Source organism: Microtus pennsylvanicus, chromosome 1 (assembly GCF_037038515.1).
Source record: "Microtus pennsylvanicus isolate mMicPen1 chromosome 1, mMicPen1.hap1, whole genome shotgun sequence".
NCBI classification, from domain to species: Eukaryota; Metazoa; Chordata; class Mammalia; order Rodentia; family Cricetidae; genus Microtus; species Microtus pennsylvanicus.
In genome coordinates this window covers 68,703,815-68,722,606 of record NC_134579.1, presented here as the reverse complement: position 1 = coordinate 68,722,606, position 18,792 = coordinate 68,703,815, and the positions used below count along the sequence as shown (strand labels likewise).

General features: G+C 40.1%; 1 protein-coding gene across 4 annotated transcripts in view; it reads left to right on the top strand.

Annotated features, from left to right (window-relative positions):
- Tp63 (tumor protein p63) overlaps window positions 1–18,792 on the top strand; it is a 200,386-nt gene that overhangs the window by 75,933 nt on the left and 105,661 nt on the right. For all 4 annotated transcript variants that reach the window (XM_075955747.1, XM_075955756.1, XM_075955737.1 and 1 more), the window contains one exon: window positions 558–690. In XM_075955747.1, coding sequence (XP_075811862.1) covers window positions 558–690 — 133 coding nt within the window. The remainder of the gene's footprint in view (window positions 1–557; window positions 691–18,792) is intronic.

The following is an 18,792-nucleotide window of genomic DNA, read 5'->3' as shown; positions in this document are numbered from 1 at the left end:
AAGAAGATCATTGTCTTCAAGTAGCTCACTGCTGACATTCTAAACGTTTTCCCCAGAACAATCCAAAACATCTTCCCCGGTGTCGGTGTCTGGCACTCAAACCCTGTTCTTTTTTCTTGAAGACATATCCCCAACGGTGAAACACCCATTGCAGTGGTCATTTAAACCCTCTGTGAAAAATGGTTATTACTGTTTTGATCGATACCAGGTTTTAGTAAAGTTACTATGAAGATGAAAGGGGACACCAGAGTGCTTCCCGCACACTGCTGACATCCCAGGATCTACACATAGCTCTGTCACTAATCTATCCATGTTGGCCTGCGTGTCAGTCAGCAGAGATCATGCCTCCAACGTGGCAAGTCTGATTTAATTTGCCCTTCCTCCGATTCTTCATATGGGAAATGGTTGAGTCCAGATGCAAACCTGGGGCTTTTGATTTCTAAGCAAGGACAAGCCAACATGGAGACAGAGCATATTCAATATTACTAGTTAAGTAGTCAAGCGCCTTGCAGCTTCTCCCAATTTGTGATGTACACCTTCTTCCCTCTTTGTGCTAGGCCCATATGTTCAGTACAGCCCATCGACTTGAACTTTGTGGAAGAACCATCAGAAAATGGCGCAACAAACAAGATTGAGATTAGCATGGATTGTATTCGCATGCAAGACTCAGACCTCACTGACCCCATGTGGGTGAGTACCCTGAGCTTCCTCTTCAGTGTGTGGGCCAGGCTATCGGCAAATCAAAAGGAAATGGTTCCGAACCGATCAGAACATTGGGAAGAGAGCAAACCGAGTCAACTGGGGAATGATCAGCTGGTTTTTCTTTTCCTTTGTTTGGTCGTTTTCGGAGTTGTTCTTCATGTTAAACCCAAATTAGAGAGGATGAGGTCACCAGGGTTTTCAGACTCCTAGAGAAGCAGAAACTGGAACTGATTCTGCCCAGATCCAGGCACTGTGGGAACCGCTCTTCTCACTTGGCTTCACTGTAATGTTGAAGGAAGAAGTAACTTCTGTGCATGCACTCAGGAAACGAACAAGGCGATAAATAAGCTGTATTGTCTGGGCTTTGCCACTGTGTCACTCCTAATGTTAGGATGCTAGATCTGTGACCTAGCTAGCTAATGGCCAAAGCATACCAGTGACTTCCATCTCTGGCTAGGTCAGGAACATTCCTTTTAGTTTTGATATAGATCAAAATAGTAATACCTATACTAATGAGGAAAAAAAAAAGATTATTCCCAGCAGAGGTTTGCATCTCTTAAAGAAGTTGTGTGTTCTTGTACTGAAAAGATTTTCTAGTCCAACTCTTGGCCACATGGGAACACCAAAAGTTAGGAAGTTTAAAATCGCAAGCTTTTAAATTCCCAGTCCCTATGATCATTCTAATTTACACCCTGACATAGTTGGTTTCCTAACGTTCCAGGCTAGCCTGTTGTTTCATTTTGCTGTTGAAAACATTCTCTTCCAAAACACCATTTCCACGTTTTCCCTCCCTCTGTCCAGTGCTTACCTGCTCCTCACTGTCCTCCTTGCTTTCTCCTGGATTCCTTTCTGTGTCGCTATCTCCCTCCCCTGGAATTAAATACCATCCCTCTGAAGCAACCTTGATGCTAACGTTCGGTATGTTCTGTGTTACACAATACTATACCTGTTTATTTCTATGTCTTTTCGGGGATAAGGGACCACATTTTTGTCATTGGAGTTCTCGAGAGCAAAGTAGAGGTTCAGAAAGAAGGCACTAGGGCTTGGCCAGAAAGGACAAAATAATAAGAAAGCCCTTGAGGCAGCTGTATTGATGTGTCCATGGAAGGAGAGAAAAAATGAATTTCAACAAATAAACAAGCTTACCTTTCTGTAGATACCCTGTTTTCAATTCAAAAGATTTTACAATTGTCATAAATTCTAGTTTAATATGAATTGTCAACTTCTATACTAGCACTATCCTAATACCTCCTTATCTTTATCTCTGTACACACATAGTTAAATATGATTGGCAGTTACACACACAGGGCCAAATTACAACAGGCCTCAGCGGCAGGCATGGCGAAATAGTGGCTTTGTGCAGGATGCCGGAGCAGTGCTGTGCTCTGTGAATTAGGAATCAGGGTGTCCCTGAGGTGCCCAGTCCTTCCGAACAGCTGTGCTACTGTGTGGGGCTTGTTTCAACTGTGAAGTAGCAGTCTTTCACATTTCCATTATCAGTTAATTGCTAAATACTTTGTAAAGTCTACACATAAATTGCTTTCCCCATCAATATAGTATTTTAATAAGTTGGGAACTCAGCCAATTCTTTTCTCACTGTATAAGAAATGCAACTCTATAGTGGGCATGAAAAGACATGTCAGATTGCTAAGGACAGAATTTGAGAAATTGATTCTAGTCTTTTCTGATTTTTCATATAGCCAAGAAATAGAATCATGATGTTTTGGCCTGATTATTAACAAAGAAAGTTAATGTATGGATGATATATTAGATTGTATCAAATTGTAGATACTGTGTATCTTTTTAAAAATTAGAATGTGTTTTAGTCCTATTGGGTTAAGAGTGAAGGTGAGTAAAATATCTGAAAAAAAATCATGTTTTAATCTGCATTTTCAAGTGCCTTAATGATTCTTGATTCTATTGTTTTATATATTACTTTATTTCTCTATCTTGCCCTGCTTTGGATCTGTGTAAGCATGCCTCTAATATATTCAAAATGTGTATTAAATAGTAACAGTTAATCATTCTCTTAGTGACAGATGCTGGCCGAGTAACTAATTTGCACTTATTTTTCCTCTATACTTCACGTTAATCAGAGTTTTCTTTGAGGAAACTGTGTGGTAATTACCTAAAATTCTCTGTTTTTATAAATCCTTACTGACTCCTCCCAGATACACTTAAAAAGTCTTCAGCTGTACATATCAACAGACTTCTACTGTGTGTGTGTGTGTGTGCGTGTGTGTGTGCGCGCGCGCACGCGTATGTGTGTGTGTGTGTGCATGTGCGTGTGTGTGTGTGTGTGTACGTGTGTGTGTGTGTGTATGTGTGTGTGTGTGTGTGTGTGCGTGTGTGTGTGCGTGTGTGTGCTTGGTAGAATATGCCATAGCACCTGTCCTAGGACCTATCATAGTACCCTACTTATATGACCCAAATATATATAATATTTCCATCCTGTATACAAGTCCAAACAGTCTTATTATTTAGCTACTACATATGGCATGTTTCTTATAATGCAGATGAGGAATTCATTGGTTCTCCCCACCAAGAAGACCATGAAACAGCTAGCATTAAAAGCAAATGGATATATAGTTGCCTATGAAATCTGCTCAGATGTGTGGGTATTCTTATAGAAACATGACAAAGTATTGATTTTTTTAAGATTGAGAAGGACAAGCAATATGTTACAGAAGAGTGCTTTGTAATTAGGCTTTGAAATATGAGTAAAATTGATTATAAGGGGCTACATGATTCCACATTTGCAAAACTGATGTCACCAAAGCATAGCTTGAAGAAACTCTGAAATACGAAGATGTCAGACTGAAAAAGTCAACTAAAGAGCATATACAAGCAAAATTTGAGCATTAAAAACTGCAGTGTCGAGAGATGGAGAGATAACTTGGCCATTAAAAGCACTGGATGCGCTTCCAGAGGACCAGGGTTCTATTCCCAGCACAGACGTTGATTGACATTGAAAAGCTTTATAGAATAATATTCCCTTTTACACATTTGGTGGAATTTACCAATGAAACCATCTAGGTCTGATAAGTTTTTTTCAGAAGCGAGAAATTGAACGTCTTTATTGGACTGCTGCTATTATTTTATCTTGGGCGAGTCTGGACAAAATGTAGTTTTTGAGAACATGATAAATTGAATCATAATTGCTAAACCCATGCATACAGAATTGTTTGAAATATTTCCTTTGTGTTATCTTAATACCAAAAAGATAATTATGTTTTTATTTATTATGTTGGAAACTTTCAGTACCAGAGACTTACTGAGATTTTGATTATCTTTCAAAAAAACACCTCACGTTTTACTTTAACTTTTTCCTAATGTTTTCCTTTGTCCAACCTCATTTGTCCCTGGTTTGCTTTCCTGACTTCTGTGTGTTTGGTTTTACTTTGCACCTCTCCCTTTTTTCCCAAAATTTTTTCCTTCTTTACCATTTCCCCTTTTCTCTTCCTCATTCTCATCTTCCTCCTCCTTTTTCTCATTTTCTTGCTTTTTTTCTCTGTTTGCTCTTCCTCCTCCCCTGCTTCTCCTTTCTTTTCTGACAGTCATCACTCTATCAAAGCTCTAATATCCTAGCTTCCTCACGTAGAAGGTTATATTCGTGAGTTAGCATTTACAATAATAAATTTCCCACTAGACCTTACCTTAGCTGCAGCCAACAAATACTGGTGTACTCAATGTGTTTCTTTTCCAGTCTCTGTTTAGTTTTAAATATATTCACCCTCTTTTGGAACTTCAATTTTGACCTATTAGTGTTCGGAAGTATACCACTGAAGTACATGTCTGCACGCTCTGCTTCTGTTGTGTGGAAAGTTCTATAAATCGCAATTGGATCTGATTAGCTTTGCAACTGTAGAGAACTAAATTCTTTCTGTTTTTCTGTCTCCTATTATATTGACTACTGAGTGTTGAAGTTTGACTTTCAACTGCCCAAGCAGTGAACTCAAGAGAAGAATTGTGGGCTATTTATTAAATAAGATGCTTATCAGTTTGGGGGAAAACTACAATTCTCACTGAGCATTGCTAAGTTACCCTTCAGTTACCAGAATGGCTGCTTTCAAAGTAAACAGTGCCTGTGTTTTTGAAGCAGAACAGAAAGACAAGTTCGATTCTCGTGTGCAGTCTTGAATTGATCTGATTTTATTAATACTCTTAATTTCTTCCTTTCCTCTGTCCCAGCTTGCAGGTACACATGCATGCATGAATGCACCCACATGTAATGCACTTTGAACCACACTGATATTCTAGTTTTTGAGAATAAAGTCATAGCAGTTAAAGGCATATATAATGTCATGCCATCATCATCTGCTAAATTTTAAGATTTATATATGTATTAACTACATACCCTCTGGGAGGAAGCAAACTATTTAGAAGTTGTTGACAGAAATTGCTTTGGCTAACTTAGGTCAGATCCAGGAGTTAGCATATGCCCTCTCCTGACTCCACAAAGCTCTGTGGTGCATTCATTTGTCATTTCCTGTGCACCCTTGTCCCCAGGTTCTGGGGATGTGCATCATCACAGCTAAGCCTGGAGCCAATGGGTAGAACTTACTCTAAAAAAGTGATCATTAGTTCTCCTCTCTTCTCTTTCAATCCTGGCTCCTATGAGGCCTCTAGAGCCATTCCCAAAGCATCACCATCTTTTACTCCATGTCTTTCCCCTTTGTCATCTATACCCTTATCTGGTCTTTTAAAGGAAACTCGTTGAATTCAGTGTATGTAGATTTGGTTAAAAGCATTAGAAAATGGTCAGTGAATACTTTATGTATGTGATGAAGTGGTGTAGGAAGGTTCGTCCATCTATGTGTTGATTTTATTGGTTAATGAATAAAGAAAACTGGCATAGCCTATAGCATGGGAGGAGGAAGATGGAGTTGGGAGAGCCAAGGGGCTGCCACCAGAGATAGACAGTCGCCGGTAAGCTACTGCCACGTGGCGATACACAGATTAATGGAGATGGGTTAAATTAACATGTAAGAGTTAGCCATTAAGAAGCTAGAACTAATGGGCCAAGCAGAGATTTAATTAATACAGTTTCTGTGTGGTTATTTCGGGTCTAAGCTAGTCAGGCTGCTGGGACGAACAAACGGCCCTCCTCTAACAATGAAGTTCCACACGATTTACCTTTCATTGCTAAATTGCATCATGGGATTGTATCATTAGAAAAACTGGTGTTGGAGCTGCTTCTTCGGAACTATGAAGAGGCCCCAGTAACATGCATTTACAAATATGTCTGTTCTCATTTGCATAGAAAAGTCTAATAACACAAGTCTTTACCCAAGAGAATTATGGTGATTTGCTTCATTCCAAGTTCCTCACATATAAACACAGAGTCAAAAACTTGTTATTTTTGTCATCATTTGTCTGTTTTGTATATAAGCTCTTTAAATATATTAAAAATGTAATGCTTTAAGAGTAACACTAATAAATTTACCTAATTAGATAATAATAAATTTTAAAAAACTTTAAAACTCTCAAAAGTATGTATATCCCTACACAATTATAATACACATGAAGATTGCAATTTTCTCCTATTCTTCTTTAGTTAAAAAAAACAAGTAATTTTTGATTATGTCATAAATAATAGAACATGGATTAAAGGTATGCACCACCCTCACACAGCAAGAAACAGAGACCCACTTTTTTACACACACAGGTATACCATAAAAACACTAAACAGGAGCTATAATATGAGTGAAAAGGACCTGTAGGGTAAAAAAAGAAAAGTATGTATGTATATAATTTTATGTAAAAAAATAAGATAAAATTTTTATAAAATAAGAAGGAAAAGTCCTGACATGGCATTATGAGACAAGGTAGCTCCATTGATACCATTGAATTAATTTCTTGTTTGCCTTCATGCTGGGCATGAAGCCTGCTCTTAAGAGTAGGTTTCTGTCTGAGTATGTGCTCAATTTTGGAATAAGTTCCAGGAGGTGATGAGAAGGAGGTACATTCTTTTATGTTTGGGTGCAATGTTCTGTAAATAGCTGTTAGGTCCATTTAGTTTATAATGTATGTAATGTATAATGTATATAAATCTATATCGCTCCATAATTCTTCTGTTTAGCTTTTGTCTGGGTGACCTGTCTTGTTGGTAAGAGCCGGGTATTGAAGTCACCTACTATCAGTGTTTGAAGGACAATATGTGATTTAGACTGTACTAGCACTTCTTTATGAACTTGGGTGCCCTTTGGTTTGGTGCAAGTCTTATTATCTTCTTGGTAGATTTTCCTTTGGTTATTTAGTCCCGTTCCCCATCTCTCTGATTTAGCTTTGGTTTGGAGTCTGTTTTGTCAGATACTAAAATGACTGCCTCAGCTTGCTTTTTAGGTCCATTTATTTGAAGCATATTTTTCTAACCTTTTTTCTTAGGTGATGCTGATACGTGATGTTAAGGTGTGCTACTTGATTGCAACAGATGATGGATCCTGTTTTCATATTTGTTCCATTAGTCTGTGTCTTTTTATTGGGGAATTGAGACTATTAGTGTTGAGAGTGAGTTTCCAATGAACAGTGTTTGTTGATTACTGTAACTTTGTTGTTTGTTTTTGGTGTGTGTGTTCCCTCTTTTAATTTCCTTGTTTGAGATTATTTCTTGTGGGTTTTTTTGGTGTAGTTAATCTCTTAATGTTGGTCGTTCCTACTAATGCCTTCTGGAGGACTGAATTTGTAGACAGATATTGCTTAAATTTAGTTTTCTCATGTAATGTCTTATTTTCTCTATCTATTGTGATTGAAAGTTTTGCTGGGTCTAGTAGTCTGGGCTGACATCTGTGGTCTCTGAAAGGCTGTAAAACATCTATGCAAGCCCTTCTGGCGTTTAGAGTTTCCACTGAGAATTCAGGGCTATTGTAATAATTCTGCCTTTATAAATTATTTGGTCTTTTTCCCTTGCAGATTTTAAAATTCTTTGTTTAATATGTTTAGTGATTTGAATATTACTTGACAAGGGGAATTTATTTTCCTGTCCAGTTTGTTTGATATTCTGTATGCTTCATGTACCTTGGTAGACATCTCTTCCTTAGGTTAGGGAAATTTTTTCTGTGATTGTTTTTTTTTTTTTGAAAAAAATATTTTTTATCAGAGAAGTAGAAGGGGAGAGGGGAGGAAGGGAGGGGATTAGAAAAAAATGTATAGCCCAATAGAAACAATTAAAAAAAATGTTTTCTGTACCTTTGACCTGTGTTTCTTCTTCTTCCATTTCTATTATTCTTAGATTTTTTTTTTTTCTCGAACTACCTCAGATGTCCTGGATGTTTTTTCCCAGAATTTTTTAGATTTTTTAGATTGAGCATTCTCTTTGATTGACATAACCATTTTTTCTGTAGTGTTTTTAATGCCTGAGAGTCTCTCTTCCACTCCTTTGTATTCTATTGGTGAGGCTTGCCTCTGAAGTTCAGGTTCAGATTTTTCATTTCCAGATTTCCCTCAGTTTGAGTTTTCCTTATTAATTTTATTTCCACTTTGAGATCTTGATCAGCTTTCTTCATTTCTTTCCACTGTTTGTGTTTTCATTGATTTCTTACGGGGTTTATTTCTTTAATCTTTAAGGACCTTTATCATATGCATAAAGGCTATTTTAAGGTCTTTTCCTTGTGCTTCAGCGCTGTTGCAATCCTTAGGCCCCACTATGTTGGATTATCAGCTCAGGTGGAGACATACTATCCTGTTATTGATTGTATGCTAGTGTCTAGGCATCTGGGGTTGGGAAGATTGTAATTCTTGGGATATCTGCTTTTGTCTTTGTTGGATGGGTGTTTTCTCCCTTGGTTTCTCTTCACTCTCTGGTTCTTAGGAGAGTGTGGTGGCTGTAAGTTGCCTGGTTGGAAATTCTTCTGGGATTCCTGTAGGTGTGGTCACTGGAGGTTCCAGATAAAATGTTCTCCTTCTTCCCTGGTTGGAATGTAATAAATAAGTTTTATAAAATGTTCTTTTGTATGTCTATCATAGAACTTATTTGCTAATCTTCACACACAAACCTTAATTCTTATAATATAGATTGTTCAGATTTACCATACGTTAACTTTTCTATTGGTAAACATTTTTAGAAATATATTTAGATATGGATATTCTCTTATAGATACTTAAATGTATAATTATTGGATAAAACTGTATATGCAAAGGACTTGTTTCCATGATTTTTTCTGTTATTGTTATTGCTGCCCGTTTATGCCTATTCATTACCTGTGAGGAGGTTTACAAACTGGAGATAATGTTGTGTTACAGTATCTTCTGTGAAAAGAGGCAGACGTCTGTAGAAGAAGTGTCCACAGACTGCACACCATGCTGAAAGGCCTCCTCTACTGACACCTTTTCTCTTAGTCACGTTATCAGAAGGGTTCACAGGGCTGCGGTATCTATTGTGGCTGAAGAGAAGTAAGTCCTCTTAAGGACCGGAGCAGCTAGTCCATGTGTGGGCAAATTGTGATGGGGACAGTGTGCCAAAGACATGGTGGAAAAACTGTGCGCAGGGTCTAGAGTTTGTCCTGGGCATGGGAATGGCTACATCATTTTCTCCTTTTTCTCCAGCACTTCTTAACCTTTCCCGCAGAAGCCTTGGCAATCCCCTCGGCCACTGAGCTCTGAGTGTTCACTCTGTGCGTACAGTTAAAACATGGGAGCAAGGAAACATTCCACCAAACCATTAATGCTCTAGCGAGTCCTACGGAATCCGTGTGTAATTACCTATTCTGTGTATGGGGAAGCTCACTCTACACTTAGTGTAGACTGAGTTTAGATGTCCCCGACAGCAGATTGTTTTTCTATTTTCTTCTTTGTATGGCCTAGCCAATAGGAAGACATCACTTTGTTCCAGAGTGCCAACTGAGAGACTTTACCTTAAACACACATATGCATTTCAACCTTGAACAAACAGGCTGCTTAATAAAATAAGGGCAAGGGTTTTCTATTCTTTCTTTCTTCTCTAGAAATTCACAAATATCACTTGACAGCTGACAGCTCTTCCCTTACAAAAGAGGCTGTTTGCTTTTTGCTTTGGTGTTTGGGTAAACTGCAGCCCACACTGGCAGAGAATGTATTGCCTGGGGGAAGGTGTTTGCAGTCCCAGCTTTAATCTGAAAAGAAACCCTTTCCCTTCTACCCCTCCCTCTCCTTTTGCTGAGGGAGAGTTTGAAATGATCGCCCCAGGGGAATAGTTTCCTTAACACCTGTCTCTGGTGTAACCCCAGCAAAGTTACTTAAGACACTGTGCTCAGTGTGCCCGCAGTCACAGTGGCGAAGTTGAAAAGGACAGATAAACAGACGGGGATTTCAGCAGACACAGGAGAGCTGATTGTGACCTTGCTTGGTCTCAGAACCTCAGCAGGTTGACATCCTAGCAAGCCGATTTGAAAAGAAAGAATATGGGCTTTCCCTCAGCCAGGAGGCAGAGTTTCAACAGGAGAAACTTGGAAAACTCTTAGAGAATTATGGGAACTTCGGAAATGCTCTAGTGCCCAGCACACACCTTTCCTTCATGATGAGATAGCTAAGTTTCAAGTGACCCTGGAGACATTTCTGATAAACATGAGCTCTGGGGGTAAGCCCAGCTTTCTGAGAGCTCCTAGACCTCTCTGGCTGCTGTAGGAAGTAATATGAAGAGTTCAGTCTCTGGAGGCAGACAGACAGCTGACTGCAGTTAACCCAGCTCTCTTGCTCACTATTTTGGCCCGTGAGGAGGGTGGGAGGGGAAACTGTGATTGGTATGTAAAATGAATAAAAAATTCAAAAAGAAAAAGTACAGAATGTTTCTGAGCCTATCTCCCAGCATGGAGGAGGAAGTCACTGTTATTACTTACAGAAGACAATCCTGAGATGTGAATTTTGAGCACAAAGTGGTTAGAGCTGGACTTCTCATGGGCCTGCTACTCAGTGGTAATATATGGGTGGTTAAAATGTGATCACTTTCAAAACTATGATTTTTTTTATTTCAATAGTGGCAGTTACTATTGATGAAAGAAAAAAGTATGAAATTTCTATTATATATTCATCCTTTTTAAAATTGAGAGTTACTTCTGACATGTTAGCATACTGTGAAATGGGACTTGGCCATTCCTACTTAAAGTTATACAGGGTTGAGGTTGTTATAATTTTGCTGGCCTTCCCTGTCAGTACCCTGTCCTTTTAAGAGACAAGCTCCACCCACTCACAATCACTCCAGACAGAGACAAGCTGGTCTCCACTCTCTTCCCTTTCTCTTTCCCACCTTCTGAAGAGGCAGCTTTCAGTCTCCTCTCCTCTCCTCTCCTCTCCCCTCCCCTCCCCTCCCCTCCCCTCCCCTCCCCTCCCCTCCCCTCCCCCCTCTCCTCTCCTCTCCTTTCTCTCCCTCCCTCCCTCCCTCCCTCCCTCCCTCCCTCCCTCTTCCCTCCCTCCCTCCCTCCCACACACACCCCTATCCTCCCATACCTTCTCAATACCCACTAAATAAACTCCCCATACCAATGCTCTCTCTGCTTGGCATGTCCCCACCCACCTGGGACTTGCCAGGGTCACTCATGCCACAAATCATAACAGAGGTTTTTCTGGTTTCTGTTTTTTCCAAACTGTTACAGAAATTTGACTTCTTTTGAAAACCAAGGTAACCAATCTTATGTTGAGGTCTCACAGAACTCACTAGAAAACATACCTATTTTACTTAACTATTTATATGTTGTTAATCAGTTGTCATTGAGTGTTTTTACTGTTCTCTTCCAGTGGAGTGACTGGGAACATGAACTTCAGTGGCTCAAGACAGATCCACCTGGGCTTAACCCTTAACACAATGGTGAACTCAGGTCTACATAGACCCAAGGCATGGTTTAATTCTCAAAACACAGTCTGAGGACCAACAGCATCAAGAGTGCTTCCACATTTGTTAAGATCTGGGAATTCTTGGGTACCATTCCAGATCTAGAGTCAGAACCTGATGGAAAAATGCTAGGGCCCATAATTTCCCACACCTTCTAGGTGTTCTGATGGGCAGAGCTTCAGGGGAAAACATTTAATGCATGTTTTCATAGGTACACAACCATTTCGGGTAAGGGGATGACTGGGCAAGGCTATAACACTGTAATGACAGAGAAGAAACATCTAGATCAGTGTTTACTCTAAAATAGGCATTTCTGACTAGGGCTCATATTAAACTATGCGCAAGGATTTGCTACATTGTGGCATTAAGAAAATAAGAAGGTAAGTCTGGGTGTGGTGTTTGCTAGGCTCATATATTTAATAATAACTAGGTGGGGGGATAAAGCAGGAGGGTCACTTGAACTCATGAATGTGAGACCAGCCTGAGCAGCATAGGAAGATTCCATATCCAAAACAAAAACAAAATCAAGAAAACCAAATAAATTTTAAGTGTAATACTGTAGTTAAAATATATTTACTGAATGTTTGACTATGTATGTTTTATTAGAAAAAAAGTAAGAAAATTCCATTGCGCTCCCATTCACTATTAATGTTTTATTAAATCTTTGAGGGTTTCATACAATGTGTTTTGATCAGATTCTCTTCTGCTTCCCCTCGCCTGTACTTCCTTAATCATAGAGCTGGCTCATTTGCATGTCCTCCCCAGAAAAGACTTACAGTGTCATTTTATGTTCTTAATAGTCTTCGAAGCTCATGACACTCTGTTAGGGCTCCTCAGGAAAATGGTTGAGGACTGAATACTGAAAGATGAATAGAAAAGATGAAAAATGTACATTTATCCTAGAATACTAGCCCAGAGGTCAGTCCCGTAGGATGACTGCTAGGCTTCAGAGACCAGGAACTTTCTAGTTCTTCTGATAGAGTGTTTCCCGGCAGCGAGCATTTTTTTACCCTGTCTCTGGCTGGCACCCACAACTTACTACACTTAGATTGTCTGCAGAATCAGGGAATAAATGGGAAAAAAAAGTCCCTAGGACTTCCTAGGTCCTGGCAGACAGCACCTTGTACAAACAGCCCTTCTTGAGGGAAAGGGCGCTGTGCAGCAGGGAACTAACTCTACATCAGGAGTCCCAGGGAACTCATTTCTGTTTGGAAGCTGAGGAAATAATCAGGCTATTGAAAAGGAAAAAAGACAGCATGTATTCTTGGAGACAGGGAGTGACTGAAAGGAAGGATTCAGCTTAGCACGAAAGAGCGAATGTTAGCTAATGAATGGTGGTGCTTACTAAGAAAGGAAAGATACATGAATCACCTAGTGACTCAAATGACAGTTTGGAGCTTTTCCTGGAAGGACAGGGATGTAGCTCAGTCAGTAGGACCTTTGCATAGAATGCACAACCCTAGGTTCAAGCCCAGGACTGGGGTGCATGATGTGAAATACTCAGAAAATTAATAAAGAATTATGATACATATATATGTGTGTATCATATATATATATATATATATATATATATATATATATATATGAAAAAAGAGATGAAAACAGAAGAGCTATGTGCCTGGACTTGATGGTGCACACCTTTAATCCCAGTACGTGGGAGGCAGACGCAGGCAGATCTATGTGAGTTCAGGACCAGCCTAGTCTACAAAGTGAGTTTCAGGATAGCCAGTATTACACTGAGAAGCCCTGTCTCAAAGAAAAAAAGGAGTGAAGGAAGGAAGGAAAAGAAGAAGGAGAGGGAGGAAGGGAAGGAGGGAGGGAGGGAAGAAGAGAGAAAAAGAGGGGGGAAGGGGAAGGAAGGAAAAAAGAAAGAAAGAAAGAAAGAAAAGAAAAGAAAGAAAAAAGAAAGAACTTGTAAGTACTTGTAAGCCACCTCCTTGCTGAGCTGGGTGTGCGTCAGTACCTGGAAGTGGGGGGAGACATAAGATACCTGCACATATCTATGGTCTCATCTTCTGTCCTCTCTGTGGTTCATCAGGAAGAAACGCAGGTTTTAGGGGGTGCTAATGGCTCAGTACCTATTCATCTTGCCCATATTTATTGAGAATTGATGCCTTGTTCACACATAACAACAGAGACGAAAATCGGTGTTCTGTTAGCTTTGCTACTGTAAGAGGGGCAATTGTGTGTCTCACTAACTAGAATAGGAGAACCACATTGACCGAGTGCTGGGAACGCAGCATAAAACAAAAGAAATTGACACCAACAACTGTGTGTGTCATTTCTGGTTGGCAGGGTCACAGGGACCTCTTCAGGGTGGAAGAAGACCTCTAAGTGTGCATGGCATTCACACTTGGGTGGGGGTGCCCATGCCTCCTGGGGAACTCTTGTAGAGCCCTTCATGCCTGTGACTCCCCATCTCACTGGAGGACTTCTGGTGCCACCAGAAGTATCCTACCTGCAGCTCCATGAGTTTCATTGTTGCCTCTTTTGTCTATTGAACTTAGTCTTTGTGTTTAGAAAAGATATACAGTTCTTTTCTGTATGTTAAAAACAAGACAAGACAGCCAGAAGAACAACAGGGAACAGGTCCGGCCCCTTTGCATTTACTGACTCACCATCCTGCCAAGAAACTGGGCATTCTTAATGGATATGACTTAAGCCATTTCGTGCCACGCCTTCCTAAAGCAGAAAAGTGAGCAGGGATTTTCAGGAGTGACTCCTTACCTCTGCGGCACAGGGTAAGGGCGCAGAGACTGTGTTCGACATCAGATCATGATTTGGCCTCCTGAACCCTGCCACTTGTCACTCTTCCAATCAGAGCTGGATGACCTTGTAAAATGTGGCTCTGTAAAGTGGCCTCTCCTTTAGATGTCTGGGTGCGGTATCTGATTATTTGGGGTTAGACAGAACTTTATTGGGGTGATGTTGGCTGCTCTAGATGAAAGGAAGGAAGCAGAGCTAAGCCTCCCAGCCACTGCACTAAAGACGTGCAGCCCGCTCCTTATTTGACCGTGCTGTTTTATGTGTTTCTTAACGATAAAAATAGCCCAGTTAGGAAAAGAGACTTCTCCGGTGCATGTGATGGACCCAACAGGAAAAAGCTAGAGGGTTTGAAGAAGGACAGATATCTGTTTGGTGAATAAAAGATAAAGGAAACTAATATCCCAATATGTGATCTGTTTCCTTGTACCTAAATAAAGGATTCAGCATAAGCAAGATTGAGCTCTTCAGTGGTTGCTTGTCAGGAGAAGATTGTAGTTCGAGGCTCTATAAAATCTAAAGCATGTCTAAAGGCATACAAACGTCTGTAGTAGTCAGGTTTGGGTAAGAAACTCTGGCCTGGAAGTCAACAGTCTCAGGTTCTGGTGTCCTTGCTGCTGGCACTAATGGTTCTGCTGACCGACACCCATCACTTCTCCCTCTCCACTTAGTTTCCTTAGCCAATCAGTAAGAGCGCGGGTCCTGGCTGGATGAAGCTCCCTCATCTCAGGCTTGGTAAAGGCTGCACTTGTCAGGTCCTTGCTTCTGAGTCCATCTCACTGGACCTCCTCTCATGAGGTGGTGCAGGGACCATGGAACCTGGGTGAGCCTTTGTTCAAGCACAACCCTTCTAAATAAAACTCATGTGGCCTAACCATCTAGAGTGTTTGTAATGTTGCAAACCTAACACAAAAGTGACTTTTCCTGTCTGAGAAAACGCCTGGTTCCCAGTCTGCCGTCGGAAGGTACGGTGGGCGGCAACAGATTGTCCTAATAGCGATTAGTCAGAAATGTGAGTCCTGTGTGGAGAGGAGAAAGGAAAAGTAGGGATCTTCTGTGGCTCTCCACTCCCTGGAGTAAAGCTGCCTCTATCTCCCTGGCCAGCCCCAGGCAGTGTTCCTTCCAAACAGGGACCTGCCTAACCAGTTCATCGGAATGTCTTTGCACAGACTATCTCCTCATTCAGATTTCTTCTGAAATTGAAACACACTCTAAAAGCATAAATCATGTCGCTGTTTTAAGTAGTAAATGTTGCGCGCACACACACACACACACAATCTGTTGCTATTGTTTTCTTTTTGAGTGCACAGACCTACCTACCACTTTGAACCAACAAAAGCAAAAGTGATTAAGCTCTCTGCTGCCTTCTTCCTTTTATTTATTTAATTTTTTTTGTGCCTTCTTCCTTTTAGAGACAACTTGTTCCCCCCTAGGTTGCATTTGTTCTCTGGGTGACAGGGATTAGGCTCTCCTGATGTAATCTTTCCTCCTATTGCACACCTCTCCCAGTCCTTCTCCCTGCAGCCTACGGGTGGTTTTCTGAAGATATTTTAGTGTGTGTATTCTTTGCTGGTGCCTTTGGATCGGCAATTTATACATGAAACAAAAGATCTAAATTAAAACTGTCACTCACCAAACCATGGAAAAGTATACGAAAACATTTTATGCTGATAAATTTAGTACCCGTGAGCTCACTTCAGTGAGCAATGCTATCTGAAGCCATAGCTGAAGGAATTGGTGTGTTTTCCTCTCCTATTTATACTTTGATCCAGTTCTTTATTTCGTCCTACAAAAGGACTTTAAAAATAAAGAAAAATCTTGTGTGGTGCTGTCTCAGATAATTTTCTTGATATGATTATATGAAGTTTCTAACTAAATAGAGATAGTTTGTGTTTTGTATTCAATGAAAGAAAGAAAGTGGACTGGAGAGAGAGAGAGACAGAGACAGAGAGAGAGACAGAGAGACAGAGAGAGATACACTATCCCCTTATGCTCTTGCAGGAGCCCCAGCTTCAGTTCCTAGTACCCATATGGTGGTTCATAACCAACCATGACACTAATTCCAAGGAATCCAATGTCCCATCTAGCCTTCATGAGTTCCAAACATACATGGTGCATATGAATACATGCAAGCAAAACACTCTTCAAAAAAAATGAAATGAATCTCGCGTCTTAAAAAGGGAAAAGTATGTCCATTTCCTGGTTTGTGTATTAGAAGTGGTAGTTCAGTCTTATATAAGCCGAATTTATTGATTTCTCTCGTTAAAGTGCAAATGTGAAAGAACAAAAGGCATTTTCTTTGCCCAGTTTTGTTTTTTCATATATCATCTTCAGAGCCTAAGAACTTGAGTTGATCTGAAGTTTGGTGTGGATTCCAGCATCTCTCTTGGCACAGAATCAGGATGCCAGCTGTACCCACCAAGAAGTCAGCTGATGCGTAGCTCATGGCTGGCACAGCAGATGTAGTAGTTTATGTCACACTGAGTGACAGTTGCCCCACTGTCTGAGGGCCCATGGAAACAACCCTTCTTCTCTGGCTGACCCGCAAAGCATGCTTGGATATAAGCATCCTTGGGAGCAGATGGCTGTGCGTGGAACTAGCTCCAGAAATTTCCTCCTGATGATCAAATCTCTAGCATTTTAGCTGTGACTTGTGAGTCCTATAAACTAACATGCCACTAATCAACTCTGATTATTTTGTTTTATCCCTTAAGAATTGATATTCAAATCTAGATGAGAGGTTTTTTTTAAAGAATTTCATGGCAATGTGAGATTATATATAGTATGTTGATACATGTAGTGAATTACATGATATTTTAATATTAGATATTTATTTTAAAGATTAAGTAGTTTGGCTTCTGTGTGGAAATACCCTGAGTATAATAGGAACTAACTTTGAGATTTAGGACTTTCCTTTCCATCCTAAAATCTTTATATGTATTTAGCTTGTCTGGGTGTGCTCGTGTGGGTATACATACACATGCCAGCAGCACATGTGAAAGTCACGTGACAAATTGCAGAAGTCAATCCCTATCCTTCTGCCATGTGGGATTGTGGAATTGGACTCAGAAGGATAGGTACGTTCACAGAGATAGATGAAGTAGTTCCATTGTAAGGCCAAGCACAAAAGCTAGTTAACGTGGCTGCCAGAGACCTGTCCAGTCCTGGTCTTCCTACTTATTAGTTACATGACATTGGACACATTACTTTATTTACCTGTGTACCTTTCTCATGTGTAAAAAGGAGATCATAATAATAATCCCTCTTGGGCCAATAAGTTAAATCAGAATACGTATGTAACATCTGAGAATTGTGACTTACTTAAGAAGTGTCTAACAAATGTTCACTATTTCCATCCTGAGACTGTTTATGTCCTTGTATGTGTGTATCATGTATGTGTTTCTATTGTGTGCAGATGAGTTTTGTGTGCGTGAGTGCCTGAATGTAGAGTCCAGAGGAAGACACAGAGTGTATTCTGTCCATATGCACCTTATTGCATGGAATCAGGGTCTCTTGCTAGCTAAACCTGAGCTTGCTTAGGCAGGCTGACCAGTGAGCTGTTTGGATCCACCTGTCCCCACTTCTCAATGCTGGGATGACAGGCATGTGCTGCCGGGGGTGGGGGGTGGGGTGGGATTTGAACTCAGGTCTTCCTGCTTGCATAAGCGCCTCCCCGCTGAGCTAGTTCCCCAACTTCACAAATAGTGAACTTTAAAAATTATTTGATGCTCATCCTTTAATAAGTCTTATTGTCTTCCAAATTTTTAAACATATGCAATGATCAATTTGAATAACAGTGGAGAAAGTTATTTTGGGCTAAAAGTAAAATGTTTTTTATTAAGCTTATTACTAATTAGTCTACCTGAGGATATTAGACAACAAAATGATATTTTAGAAGTTGTTTGTAGGCATTTATTGTGATTTATCTGTGATAAGTCAGAGCCCTGCCATATGTCTGGGTGAGAGATCATGGGCTCTGTGAATGTATGGGCTTCTTTATTCTTGTTTTTTCTACTCTTGGTTGAAAGCTACTTCAAAAAAAATCACTCTTTGTCAATAATTAATCCATTTTCTAATACTAATAATGTCTTTGGTTAACAACACAGTTGTAATAAACATGCATGTATAGATAGTTTCTGCACACCGCAAAGGAATCATCAAAAGAATGTACTTTTAAATGATTGTATACATTTAGAACTTCAGAGGAGTCTCGAACAAGCGAACTCGGGCAAATCCCATTGCTTCAAAGTCTCTTTTGCCCTTACATTCAGTGCAAACATATTAGGAATATGAAATGTCGTTATTTTAATGTTACTTATTTCCCGATAATCTTACCTAATTTGATTACTCAGTTCGGCGGAAAACGTTTTTTGAAAGGATGAAAATTTGTCACCGTTGGTGGGATTCCAGCGATGAGTCACAGATTGATTCATGATTTGCAGCAGATTGCTCCAAGCTCCGGAACACAGAAGCATTACAAAGCCTGGCACCAAGCAACACTCAGCAAATGCCTGGTGAATGGTTAG